The sequence below is a fragment of the Scophthalmus maximus genome, chromosome 17, assembly GCF_022379125.1.
Source record: "Scophthalmus maximus strain ysfricsl-2021 chromosome 17, ASM2237912v1, whole genome shotgun sequence".
Classification (NCBI taxonomy): domain Eukaryota; kingdom Metazoa; phylum Chordata; class Actinopteri; order Pleuronectiformes; family Scophthalmidae; genus Scophthalmus; species Scophthalmus maximus.
In genome coordinates, this window is record NC_061531.1 from 8064938 (window position 1) to 8080000 (window position 15063).

Consider the following 15063-nt stretch of genomic DNA (forward strand, 5'->3'; position numbering starts at 1 on the left):
TGAATATAATCAAAATGCAAGCGGGCTTTGAATAAGATGAACTTCAACTCAATGACTAAAGTTTGTCATGAAAAATATAGACAGTTATGAAGTTTATAGTCTTGAAATGAACTCTGGGACTTTACTTCAAGTTAAAGCTGGTAATTAAAGCTATGGAGGAGGACTGACTGTACTGCTGGATTGGCTACGACTTGTTTACTCTCTCGGCATTTACAGTGGATGCAAAAGTGGATTTTTTTGTTATCCCCGTGAATTTCTTTCAAAGTCAACACGTGCAGCTTCAACTTAGAGCAGGCCGATCCTCTCTTCCACACACCCGAAGGTGAAGACCGATCAATACTCTTATTAAAAGAAACCCAGCTCAATCTCCTTACTAATTAGTTGTATGTGGATTGCATCTAACTTTCACGATGAGTAGAAGACATTTTAACTGGATTGTATGTACAGTATAAATTATATATTTGCACATTTTACATCACACAGGCACACGCACACACACACACATACACACAAACACCTGCTTGTCTCACCTCTCCCACCATCCCATTCCAGACATTGTTGATCTTCTTTCCATGCTTGCCATTGGTTACCAGGTACAGGTCATAGGTGAACTTGACGTACTTTGCAATTTTCTTGAGAATATCAATGCAGAAGCCTTTGCAGCACTTCTTGATGTACGTCCCACCAGCCTCTGTTGTGTTGCTGCAGAAAACACGGACAAGAAAGTCACATCATTAGATGATGAGTTTCAACAGCAGCTGATTGGACACACAAAAAGAGTGGTCTCATATATACATATAATACTCCGATTTGGCCAAATAGCAAACGTGCCAGCTCTTTGAATGCAAAAGAGGAGTGACTGTGTAAAATTACGTTTTCGTAACAAACAAACAAAACATTATGAGCCTCCTTTTTTCATCAGAACTGAAGCATTTTATGTGAAAGCACCAATGTAGGAATATCACCCTGGGACTTTTTCACCTTTAAGTGACATTAGAAAACTATGCCTCTCTCTCCTCTTTTCTCCGCTGTCTCTCTGCAGAAGGGGGTTCATGACGGCACTGCATATGCAAGCCTTGTACCATCTGTGGGTATGAATTTGAGAGGAGAGTTCAGACGCACGCACGCGCGCACGGCAACTTTCAGCCACCTGGGACTCTCATTTAACTTTTAGATGTGTGCTAATTAGTGGAAGATATCCTCGTCCTTTAGTTTAACAACCCGGACACAAACTTGACGGAAAGTGAGAAAAAAAAGATCCCCCACACATACGGCCGTGACTCTGCAGTTACCTTCAGAACTGAAACTGTGTCACTTTGGAGGAACTCTGTAGCAGCAGAAAAAAACATTGGCTGTTTTTTTCGTTCTTGTTTATTTGCCCCAAGTAGTGCTACCCCCACCAGTCACCATCGATCTGTCAAATGAATGTCACCTCAAATGGAACTCTTTACTGTCCTAAAACCGAAAAAGAATTTCCCTCTTCATGGTCTTATAGTGTCACACAAGACAAGGAAGGTTCATTTGAAAAGGCAAGGCCCTGGCTGATCTGTCAGCAGTTGCAAAATTACTTTTTGTGAAATGCTGCGCAATCACCCGGAGTCATTTTTTGAAACAGATAAAACCAGAGATTATCTCCAGCAGCTGTTAAAGCAAATTGAAAATGAAATAAATAAGCTAATTTGCATCTAAATGCTCCCACAAACATACCGTTTGTCAACAGGACATCAGGCTGATACATTACCACAGGAGCAATATGAGTTCTGTTTCCTCACCGATATCAAATAAAGGCTGCAGAGCCGAATAAGTGGACGGATAAATGAGCATCAGCAATGGACAATAGGAGAGAAAAGATCGTCGGCATGTGTTTCTGCATGCATGACATATGTGCGTCTTAAAAAGCATTCAATATCTTCAGTGATTCCAAATTAAACGACAGATTTTCTACACATAGAGCATGATAAAAAGCAGAATATATTGTATATATATATATATATTTTTATATGCTGAAATGATGACAACATGTTACGTTGATGCGACTCGTGACGATAAAGTGGTACGGGGGGGGGGGGGGGGGGGTCGTGCAGGGAACGGGACCTGTGATAAGAATAACAGAAACAAGGACAACCAAGTCAACTCTTGGCAGGTTCAGCTGGCAGGGCCAGTGACATATAGGTCAGAACTGTAGTCGCTGCATCCATGAACACAGTGTACCCATTTAATCGGACCGCGGTACAGTCCAGGCACTGAGAGCATGTGACGTTATGGAGGCTGTTTGTGAAGTTGCCAGGCCAACTTGATATAGAAACACTACAGGGCCTGAGGGGTCTCCAGAGAGGGCAGTGTGGGTATACGTGTGATTGTGTGTGTTAGTTGTTCTTAGGCCCAGCCTGGATGAGTGAATTTGTGGTTCTGCATGCATGGATAGTCCTCCACCACCCCAACTCCTGCACCACTCCTCTCTCTCTCTCTCTCTCTCTGTCTCTCTGTCTCTCTCTCTCTCTCTCTCTCTCCCTCTGTGTCTTCCCTTCCCTCCATCTAACCCTCGTTCTCCAAATGGACACCGCGGATGCTTGAGTGGGAATTGCGCTGTGGGAGGGAGGAATGCACCCGGACGCATTGGCCTGTGAGAGAGTGGACATGTGGCAACGGAGAGTGTGTACGAGCTTGTGTGTGTTTGCGCTCCTCCTTGGAGATGCTTTATCCTCCGCCCTACTTCACAGTGATTCTAGATGGAAATCTCTGCTTGCCTCTTCCTTGGGACCTTATTACCGCTTAATCAGCTCTGAGTGTGTGTGTGTGTGTGTGTGTGTGTGTGTGTGTGTGCGTGCACACGTAGTTGTTAAAGACTTACTTTGTACACAGTACATGCATGTATAGTGAGTAGCGATAAGAGTCACACAGTGTGTACAGTACATGTCAATCTAACTGTAAGCGTGCCCGTGAGTGTCTGCGTTCCACTGGAGAAAAATTATATTAAATGATCTGCAAACCAATTACATGGTTTGATTGGCAGCACTCACACAAACAGCCTGTGTCACTGTGTGTGTGTCTTTGCGTATGTGTACAGTACTTCAAGAACATACTATGGCAGGAGGCAAGAAAATTTGGGCAAAAGAGGGAAAATTGCTAAAAGGGAGGAAGTAAACTGCTGAGTTCAGCAGTCGCCTCCATTTTCAGGGGGAGGAAGAGAAGCTGCTGCATAGACCGCACACACTGCACCTCTTGCCACACAATGAGGAAGAGTGAGAGAGAGGAAGCCCACACATAATGCTGAAGGAAATGGAAACAATTTAGTTTGTATCACCTCGGATACATTATATGGACTTTAATTGTCAATGATGCTTAGTCCCATTTTACAAATGTACAAAGTTGCCTGTCAGTTAGTTAGTTAGTAGATTGCATCGAATGGATATAGCAGTTCAGTCACTAAGTGTTGTATGATACATATCGTCTTAAACCCTTAACACCTCCACTGCTCAGTCTATGGTCATATTTATATCACAACACTGAATCTTACATCTTCGGGGTAAAAAGGTTGCATGACTGAAGATACACTACACTATGTAATACTAGTATCTCTATGCCTATCAGGTTAATCTATATAATAAGTGTTACAGCTTTTCCTCTGTTATTAGATTTTGTATTAAACCAATCAGATAGAACTGGTCATGTTCACTGAGAATAACAACTAGATACCTAGATCAAGCAGCAACCCATTGTGGTTTGTGAACTGCCGTTTTGGAAACTTGAGTTTGGTATTTTGCCGGGCGCAATCTTAGTTTTTTGAAACTAGAAGTGGACTGAGAGCTCAAGGACACTACATGTTCACCTATACCTGCACCTGTGGAGCTGTGAATCACAGGGTAGCCTCAACCCCAATGCATTCTGTTGTCTATCACGTGAGAAGAGGATCTTTTTGTCACCAGCGGAGTCGCCCTCTGCCGGTCACACCAGAGAATACAAGTTTCAGACACTTCTGCATTGGCGCTTCACTTAATAGTGTCTATGTCTAGAGGCTTTGTCCATTTTCATGTAGTCTATGCACTAGCCATGTAGCTAGATCGATACATCGATAAATAGATGGATAGATGGGGAAACCTACTCTTTGATATGCTTCCTGCAGGGGACAGAGTTCCTCATGCATGTCCCGGTGAGCCTCTCCACATCCTCCACAATAACGAAAGGTTTCTCCTCTAAGGTGACGATGGACAGGTGGTTGTCGTCGAGCTCGGCATCACCGAAGGAGTTGAAGCGCGGCCACACTGGGTACTTGAGTGTCAGGCTGCGGTTGTCCAGCTTGCCCATCTGGAAGGAAGGAGAGTAAAAGAAAAAGGGTGAGTAGGTAAATCATCTACTAGGTACCTCACACCAAGGCTGTTGAGTCATTAATAGTTACATTTACATGTGGGGTTTTTATCCAATACTTAGAAGTTAGTTAGCAGGTTGGGAGTCAGCATCTCCCTGAAGACACTTGCTGTAACGGTGGCACTGGCTGTTGTTGGATTTACACCCATGAGCTCAAACTGCAAAGACAGTCTCTCTACATATTTGGCAAGTTTGTTGCCGTCAGATCAAATGTGGGCAGAAAAAGGAAAGTTTGGGAAAAACTCTCCACCGTCACCATCTGTGATCATAACATGTCAAGGTTTCAAAAAAAAACAAAAAAACACAGTGTGTTACTGTTATTTACCTGTAAATCTCCTAACTGCTGTAGTCAGCTGCATAATAACTCAAAGCAGACAGGAAGTGGAGATGATTAAGAATGCAGACACAAGTGAACATTTCTTTTTAATATTACATATGCCGCCTCTTTCAAGACAAAGACACACAGATCGGAATACATGTTGTCGCCAGGCCATAATAAATGCGACCGCCGTAAGGACTGTAGGTACAACATAACATAACGCAGGGTGTGTGGGGATGCATGACAAAAGGCACACAGAGGAATATACAGTATGGCTAGAATTGCAAATATATATGAAAAAGATAAGGGAGCGGGGCAGTATGGTGGTGCTGTGGCGCTGTTAATAATTCAGAAGGTTTTCTGAGCGGAGATGTCAAAGATTCCCCCTATGGATGCTCTCTAGCCAACCACACCTGTCTGTATATGCATGTATGTGAGCGTGTGCTGTGTGTGTGTGTGTGTGTGTGTGTGTGTGTGTGTGTGTGTGTGTGTGTGTGTGTATGTGTGTGTGTGTGTGTATGTGTGTATGTGAGCGTGTGTGTATGTGAGCGTGTGCTGTGTGTGTGTGTGTGTGTGTGTGTGTATGTGTGTATGTGTGTATGTGAGCGTGTGTGTATGTGAGCGTGTGCTGTGTGTGTGTGACTGCGCCATTTACGCATGTTCCTTGTCAGACAGGGGAATCAGAGAGGGGGATAGAGAGACAGCAGCAGGCAGCAAAGGCTTTTGCTCGACTCTCAATTATTAATGTTACAGGAGCAAGAAAATGGCAAAACCTCGCTCTCACTCTTCCCCTCCATTTCAAAAGTTTTTCTTTCGTCTCTCTATCTCCGAAAGCCTAAAACAACAATGCAGCTGGAGTGAGGAGTGAAGCGGTTGACTCTATTGCCAAAAGTCTCACGCGACGCACACACGTCGTGCACGCACAAAACACAGAGCAACACACACGCTCAATGGTGTAAATATGACGATTCGGGGTCGGATTGGGGGAAAGTGGGGGAACGATTATGGGCACGTGTGTGAGAATAAAAAAATAATTTTAAGGGATCTCCCACCGTGTCCAACTGCAGACACACGATACATATCCAGTTATAGAGCTGTGCTGATCTGGGACCCTGGAGCCAAAGGACAGTGGTTGTCACCTGGACACACACTCATACAGTATATGCACACACTCCTTGTGTTGCTTAGCCTGCAGGCAAGTCATTAACAGGCTATCAGCGAGGAGGTGAAATTAGCATTTTAATTGTTTTGCTGTGAGTGTTTTTTCTATCATGTGACAGGGATTAGCCACTTTTCTCAGCTCTTGGACTGCGCCACTGTCAACTGCTCTCTCTGCTTTCGGCTACATCTGTGTGTGTGTTTGTGTGTGTGTGTGTGTGTGTGTGTGTGTGTGTGCGTCCGTGCGTGCGTGGAGGAGGGAGGGCAGGACTGTACGCTGAGGTGGCAAGTGTGCGGTTCCTCGTGTGTCACCTTCCTTCTCCTGGGAACGGCCGCAGTTGTCTATCTGTCTAAACTAAAGCTGTTTTGCATTTCACAAGTGAGTGAGTGCGGTGCGCAAAGCACACATACATCTATGTGTGTCTTTCAAAGGGGTGGGGAGGCAAAGTAGGAAATAGCATTGGTAATGTAAAAGGAGGGAGGAATTGGTGCATAATAAGTCACACAAGACTTGTGTGACAGAAATAATGGGAATCTGAAAACAAAAATGCAAAGATGAGTCAGAGAGGAATAGCACAGGAAGGATTTGGGGTTCTAAATGTTTTGGGATCAGTGATGTCCTGGTCTTCATAGACCCTAAAGCAGCACTTCCTCCCTGTGTCTACTGTGCTGATATGTGCACTCCGCTGCTGTTTTCACAATGAAACATAATGTGTGATTTCAAATGTTTAGAGCGCGGGGAAGAAAAAAGAAATCACACTTTGCCGACGTAACTGAAAACGTGAAAGCACGTATTTTGAGCAGTGTCCCTGATTTGGTTGGATGAGTCAATAAACCCCGAGGAGAGATAAATGTTCCGGTAAGAAGATGGTTGAAAAAAAAAAAAGACATGGCAGAGGAGGAGGGGAAGAAGAAGCTGACTTCAGCAGCTTATTTCCTGTCCTCCTGCTCTTCTCTCTTCCTCTTTGTCTCCCCCTCTCTCTAATTAAAAAAAGAGGGGTTATAAATTAATGCCCAGAGAGAAGAGAGGATTCTCTCTATCGACCGACCAGCACAAGGAATGCTGGATCTGGCAGTATGAAATACGTAGAAAGAAGTGTGTGTGTGTGTGTGTGTGTGTGTGTGTGTGTGTGTAATACGACACCAGTGGGGGGTAATGATGATCGGGCCTATGGGAGTATGCATCACAGGATCCCATGGCGGCAATCCTACCGCATCGTCACCCTGCGATGGATTTAGAGCCGCTTGGTGATGAGATGACACTCTGCCCCAGAAGAGTCGTGTGTTAGTTCATCCACTACTCTTTGTTTTGTCACCTCTATTTTCTCCCTGCTCTTACTGGGGCTTCTGTTCTGTTCCTGTATGTCATGTTCTTTAGTTCATCTATTGGACACCACCTCTCTCTCAAAAAACACACACACACACACACACACACACACACACACACACACACACACACACACACACACACACACACACACACACACACACACACACACACACACACACACACACACACACACACACACACACACACACACACACACACACAGCCAAGCTACAATAAGCCTGAGCCCGATTGGACAAGTGAGACAGTATGATAAAAGAAGTAAGAAGGGACAGGGCTCTTACACTGAGCACCTTCTCTGTGCCAGTCTCTCTGGGAGAGTTATCGCTGTGGCACGTTGCATTATGGGAGAACGAGTTCCTAATAGCGCGGAGAAACCCATTCAGTCATAAAACAGTATCTGTCACTCCTGTCAGACGAAATGATGTCAGTAAAATGGATTCCGCTCTCCCTCTCTCACTGTTTGTATGTTTGAATGTGTGTGAGAGAGAGAGAGAGAGAGAGAGAGGGAGAGAGAGAGAGAGAGAGAGGGAGAGAGAGAGAGGGAGAAAAAACAAGGGCAGAGAGAAAGAAGATGACAGAGTGGAAGAGCAAGAGAAAACTGCATGCATGGATTCAGACATCTTTCCTTGAAGTGAAGTGCTTTTATTAAGAGTGAGAGAATAGCAATGCCTGGACAGAAAATGTGTGTGTGTGTGTGTGTGTGTGTGTGTGGACGCATGTGGGCTTTGGTGTGTCTGCTCTCCATATTGTGATTCTCCAAGCACAAATCCCATGCTGTCTGTAATAATTATTTTGCGAACGGGCTGCTAACACTGCAGCAGTTCCTGGAGCAATTTACACACTCCATCTACTCAGCAGGAATAAAACATAACATCCTGGCTCTTATCGGTAAATACACTTTCCTCATTCAGTCGGTGAAGTTGCACTGTAACCGCGGATACAGTGAGAAATGCCAACATCATTCCACTGATGATGGAGCTGTCTATTTGCACAACGTTTCTCCCACTGTGAAACGCTGCTGTGTTTTTTACTGGATCGCTTCACATGTTCTGCTTCCACACGGGGAGTTTTGTGTTCTAAAAGCCCGGGAGTCCATACATACATATTTATGAATTTCAGCAAAGCTTTTCAGGAGACTAATACAGTAAGTGAAAGGTTTCTACTCCTCCTTTTCCTATCTAGGATCATTTTTCAACTTCATTATCTCACCCATAGCGTTTCTTGACGTTTCTTGTCTGCCTGCCTATCTATCTATCTATCTATCTATCTATCTATCTATCTATCTATCTATCTATCTATCTATCTATCTATCTGATATTCGGGATGAGTCATGTGTAACATTAATATTTAGTTAAAGCCTCACAATCATATTTGTATGAATGAAATCAAATGTTAACTAGAGGCCGGCTGCGACGCCCGTCAACGTGGCAGGAGCGATATTATAAATGACATAAGAGTCGTACGATACACATTCTGTATTATCATGTTATAAAAGCAAATATGTCGAGTGCATTTGAAAAAGAAAGTGCAATGAAATGAGTGCATTTGAAAAAGAAAGTGCAATGAAATGAGTGCAAACACACAAACATTAAGTTAAAACCGTGTGTGTGTGTAGCTTTTATCCTCAAAGTAAAACTGAAGCCTTTAATCTGTTTGCTACTAGATCAAAGTTTAATTAATTTATTGCTTTTAATGCACCATTCCCCCCCCCCCCTACACATTAATGTACAGTGAGTACTTAAGTATCCTCCTCCTGACCTGGCAGCATCCATCTTAAGTGTTAATCTTTCTTGCTGCTTTATCTGTTCAGATGACACGGGACATTCTTTTTCCCAGATCAATGCCTAATTTTGCATAAATCCCCCCATAACGCCACGCTGCATCCAGCCTTGGGAGAGTCATGCTCCTGCATGACTCGCTGCAATCTGCTCTTCCTTTTAAATAAGAAACCAGAATTGACTAATCCCCAAAAACAATTCCACAACACCACAAACATGTGCAGATACGCGGCTCTTACACAAAACTTAAAGAAAAAAATAAATAAGAGAAACCGCAGCACAGCGGTTTTCTGTGCTGCAGAAAACCGCAGGTATGGATTCTTTTGAAAAGCCAAGTGCCGAACACCTGTAGTGGGTGGGGGGGAAACGGGAGCACATTCACATGGCGGTAGCTCCGTTCCACCTCTCTCTTCCTCCGCTTCCCTCTCTTTCCGTCTACTTTTCTTGCGCTCATTTGCTCCCACTATCTCAGCCCATCTGTCTATCGCCAAGCTCGTTTTCGCTATCGCTCCGTGTTGCTCTCTCCTCCCCCCCGTCTCTCTTCTGTCTCTCCTGTGCCCCAAGGGGACACATTTCATATTTTTAGTACGTATCCATATTTTAGAGCAGTTACTGAATTTTTATCTCTCGATCGTCATGGAGTCTCTCTCTCTCTCTCTCTCTTTCTCGCTGGGTGCTGCCGATTTCTGGTGCATGGGTGGGACGGCTGCACCAGACTGACAGAGGGAGGGGGGGGGGGGGGGATAGAGAGAGAGAGAGAGAGAGAAGCTCCCAATTATATTTCCACTTTGGGTCTCGGTGTCTCTCTAGCTTTCCGTCTCTTTCTCTGCAGCACAGTGAAGTGGTGCTGATCAATTTCACAGGCTCTCTGTTTACAACAACACACAGCACCTCCCCTCAGCACAGCGACAAAGGGTCTTTTTGTGTGCCTCGGTGTGTGTCACTATGAAATATGAAATAGCTAGACTCAAAGATTGGGTGGAGACTGTGCGGATTGCGGCAAACTGAAGCGAATACTGTAACACACACACACACACACACACACACACACACACACACACACACACACACACACACACACACACACACACACACACACACACAGATGTGACCTGAATAAAAAACAGATTAGTCAAAGCACAAGTCTCTTGAATAGTGTTTCTGTCAATAACCAGTGTGAAAGGGTAAACGTAGACACATGGGTGTGTGTGTGCGCGCACGCACACGCACACACACACACACACACACACACACACACACACACACGAGAGCAGTGATCCTTTGCCGCCCCCATAAATGGAGGTCTCAGGTTTTGATTAACTGTTGTTTGAGGTGATATCAGAGACCACAACAGCAATCACAGCTAACGACAGGCAGAGTGCACAGATTATCTGGCCTGGGAAAGAAGTGGAAGGGACAGGGATGAAGGGGGGGGGGGGGAATGGAGGAGTGGATGCAACGATGGAGACCGAGGGGATAAGTAAAGGTGAAGGAGAGAAGATGGGGTGGAGAGGGAAAGAGAAAGACGCAAGACGTCATGTCAGGAGAAGAGGAGAGTGAAGCAGATAGAAAGTGGTGAAGGGTGTAAAAGACAAAAAAAGACAACATACCTCTCCCCCCTTCTTCCTTATCCAAATCCTTTCTTTTGCCACACCTCTCTCTTTTGCTATTCTTCTCTCAAATTCTTTCTTCTCAGCCTCATCCACTCTCAGCTATGAGCTATGAGGACATTGGATTTGAGCGTTTAATCCGGTCTGAAGCAGCCGGATGTAGGTGCAGAGATACACGGCTGCCATTCAAAGTCCATTCCAACAGCAAGAATACTTTTTACAGTGGCCGTTCTTCATCAAAGCTTCCACATGTAGAAATCTAGGCATACTGGTAAATGAGGTCAAAAATCAGCTTAGTGTTGTGTTTCATTTCTAGTCTGTAGCACTTCCTGCCGGTTTTGTACTTAATTTGTCATTGGTCAATCGCCAGGAAAAAGATTGTGGGCAGTGCTGCTATGTTTTAATTTTTTTCCCTTTAATTTAATTACATTTTTCTATACAGTAGGTAGCACTCCACAATGGTTTTCACTGTTACCTACCCATCCGTGTATGCGATGCATAAGGTAGCTATTTGGTAAAGGAAACAATCACGTGTCAGACAGTGAAGGAGAAGGACAAAAGATTTGTATTATCGGCGTATACGGTGTTTTCACAAATGTGTTAAATAAGTATAGAAATTGCAGAAACTGTAAAAAAAAACAGTAGTAGTGATAAATACTGAGAATATTCCTCATAGAGAGAATTCAACAATTGAAGCAGATACCCACACACGAACAAGAACAGCAGAACCCTACATAGAAAAAAATCATTATTAAATTACATTTTCTATATTTTTGATTTCCCCATCTGATGTGGTCAATGTTTTTCTTCCTACCAGTTATGGTCAATCATTTAAACAATTATTTTTATACTTAAAAACTGTAAAACAAAAGTATAGTATACAATATTAGACTTAAAACCTCAACGCGTGTAAAAAAACAAAACAGGGAAATTCTCCGAAATATGACGGTGGATGTGGGCTGTGGGTCCTCAGTGAAAGCTGCTGCACCGAAGAACACAGGAGTATGTGGTTGCTCTCTTTCCACACACACGACGACCGAGCCAGATACACACTGTTTTTCACACCTACCTTCTCCCACTCTCTCTCCTTGTTGAGAACAATGACCACCAGCTTTGGGTTTTCCTGGTAGCCGTCCTCGGTAAAGGACAAGTCTCTGCCATCCCATGTCACATTCATCATGTACCTGAGAGAGACAGGAGTGGAGGAGGAGGAGGGCAGAGGAGTGGGTGAGAGAGATAAGGAGAAATAAGGGGGAAGGTGGAGAAATCCAGAGAATGAGAAAAGGAAAGGAATGAATGGAGGCGAGGACAAACAGAGGAAAAGGGATATTGAATTAGATTAGCAAGAGAAAATGTTACTTTAGGACCCCTAAAATATTCCAACAGGCTCTTTTGTATTTAAGATTATAGCCATAAATTAGATCGTATTTGATTCACATGCATGGACAAGATTATGATTACATTCCAGAAATAAAAGGCAACTGGACAGGAGAGACAAAGCGTTATACTGGGAAAAAAATAGTTTGTGTGTGTGTGTGTGTGTGTGTGTGTGTGTGTGAGTGTGTGTGTGTGTGTGTGTGTGGTATCACATAAGAGACCAAAATTCCTTGAAATGTATTACTTTTGAAAGAGAAAGTGAGCATAAACAGTACGACTCACGCACACACGCACACGCACACACACGCACACACGCACACACACACACACACACACACACACACACACACACACACACACACACACACACACACACACACACACACACACACACACACACACACACAGAGTAATGAGTGACCCATATGGCAGGTCACATTAGCTAAGATGGAGGGCAGTGGGAAGATATTCTTAGGTCCACATGCCTCCACATTAATCATGGCTGTCCTTCCCCACTCTGTCTCCCTCACTCCTTCTGTCAGCGGTTTTGTACAACATGGGGGGCACAGCTCCTCTTTTCCTTCCTCTTCCTCTCCATTCTGTGGTTGCGTGGCGACAGGGGAAAACTTAAATGGACGTATGGAAATATGAATTTGTGCGATGTGTCTTTGAAAAAGCCACAGCGCAGGTGAGGTGTTTGTTATGTTTATGCTTATTGTTTATGTCAGATTTTATGTCCATCATATATTTTCCATCTGTTCATCGGTGTAAATTTACAATAGATTAATTAAATGTTATTATATACAGATTATGACATTTCATGTCACACAAACCTGCAGCTTGGACCAATGATTATATAAAGTCAGAAGGATGGCGACAGGAGATAATAAAGAAAGATGCTGTGTAATATGTGTGTGTTAGTGTGTGGGGCAACATTTCACAATGACTACATGTTCAACGGCAGCCGGTGACACAACCACTCAGATTAAATCAGCCAGCGATAAGGGCACTAAGTGGGTTTTGTGATTAAAATAATCTGATTGGACTGCAAGCAACCAAGTAGTATTAAGCCATTTGATTGGAGGAGGAAATGCAGTGCTGAACCCAATTATGCGCGACAACAGCAGAGAAAGAGGTGCTGGAATCAATACCGGTGCTCTAAGACAACAAGCCACTCTGCACTTTGCAAACATCTACCTGGAAGTCACACTCACACACCTTTTCCGCATACATGAATACGCACACATACACGCAAGAACACATGCACGACTCGTCTTATGACATTGGACGTTTGTGAGACCCTTCTGTGTTTTGTTTTAGAACGATTCAAGGTTTATGTGTAAAGAAAATGGATCGATATAATATTTCTGTTTCAGCGAACAAATTTAGCAAGAACAGGATGCAGACAGGACGGGCAGATTGTCTTCATGTATGTCTGGCTGACGCCCAGCGAACAGGTGGACCTAAAATGGGCGTTGCTGGGATACGGACACTGACTGCAGTGTGTATGCTGGAAGATGACCATAAACAACCCTGAATGAACATCGCTGCACGCACCGAAATGCGGACAATTCCTTTGCACACCAGAATAATTCCCCACGCAACGTTTCCTCTCCCCTGTAGCACCAAGATCATTGTAAAGCAATCCAATTTCTCTCACTTCCCAGCCTCCATTATATCAGTAATCTCTCTATTCATTAGAGTGGGGGGTGGGGGTCAGACGGCGGAGAAGGGGCACCTAAAAGGAGTGATTGAAAGCATAAAGATAAGAGAGATTGAGTGAGGGAGATGGCACAAGAAGTCTGACGGGAGGAGGAAGAGAATTAAGCCTTGACAGAGTTAGGATAAAAATATCTTCTGGGTTATTTTTTCCTTCTTTCCTCTTATTTTTGGGTAAAGGGGGCTGCAGTGGGAGGGGAGGGGGTGGGGGGCGGGCACTGCACCACAGAGTTAACCGCTACACATTCACTGCAGCACACAAGTAAGAGCACACCCGCACCCGCACACACACACACACACACACACACACACACACACACACACACACACACACACACACACACACACACACACACACACACACACACGCTGCATTAAAGCAGCAAGTGCCAAGTGCTCTCCAATTGGGCTGTCGTCTTAATCCTTCTCTGGTGAGCAATGACAGAACATAAATGATGTTAATAATAGAAGACAGTGACTTTCAATAATATAAGTGTATTTCATTTTACTCTGACCTGACTCTACAACAGCCTTCTTCTCCGGTAGAAGAGCCCGCGTCCCGTCCTGTCAATGTGCACTTGACATGTGAGATATAATATCTCAAGTGCTCACTTACTACGAGCTGCTCTGGCTCTCTTGTGATCATGGCGATCTTGCTCTGTGATAAGAACTCTACATTTTGTCTGAGGAGGTTTTACTGCAAGGGGAAAACGGGCGGTCTCCACAATGATGTTAAAATGAGCCGTAATGCCGTGTGGGTGTTCATGATGGAGACATTGATCCTTCGTCAAGACAAGGACCAGTCAAAGCGATGATGTATAATGTCAGAGCACTCGTGATGCATCAAGTGCACACACATGCTGAGGCTGAGAGGGACGGGGGGTGTCAACAAAAAAATGATGGTGCTGATTTAGGTTTTAAAGAGGACCCAAGGGAAGTCACTTGAGAAAACACACACACACACACACACACACACACACACACACACACACACACACACACACACACACACACACACACACACACACACACACACACACACACACACACACACACACACACACACACACACACACACACACACACACACACACACACACACACACTGAGCCTCAGGTGGCATGTGTTCAGTGTGGCATGAATGATGACAAGGTGATATAGATGCTGGTTTAGCAGTGTCTCTTCCCCTCCTGGTGTTCCTTGTGTGTGTGTGTGTGTGTGTGTGTGTGTGTGTGTGTAGTTATTTTTTGTTTGGGTTTCAGCAGCACAAGATTAATGCTACCAATTACATTCAGCTCTTTTTTCCAAGCTTGCGTTTGCACCATAAAATGCAACACATGTCCACACATATACCTCAGCAGGATTTTCTTTTGTTGCACAAAATAG

At 44.2% G+C, this 15063-nt stretch overlaps 1 protein-coding gene across 1 annotated transcript in view; it reads right to left on the reverse strand.

The window, feature by feature from the left end:
* The window catches only part of grin2aa (glutamate receptor, ionotropic, N-methyl D-aspartate 2A, a), a 126316-nt gene that overhangs the window by 24331 nt on the left and 86922 nt on the right, over positions 1-15063 (reverse strand). Inside the window, exons 6-8 of the mRNA XM_035616311.2 lie at positions 11651-11765; positions 4103-4305; positions 531-702 (exon numbers count right to left, since the gene is read on the reverse strand). Coding sequence (XP_035472204.2) covers positions 531-702; positions 4103-4305; positions 11651-11765 — 490 coding nt within the window. The remainder of the gene's footprint in view (positions 1-530; positions 703-4102; positions 4306-11650; positions 11766-15063) is intronic.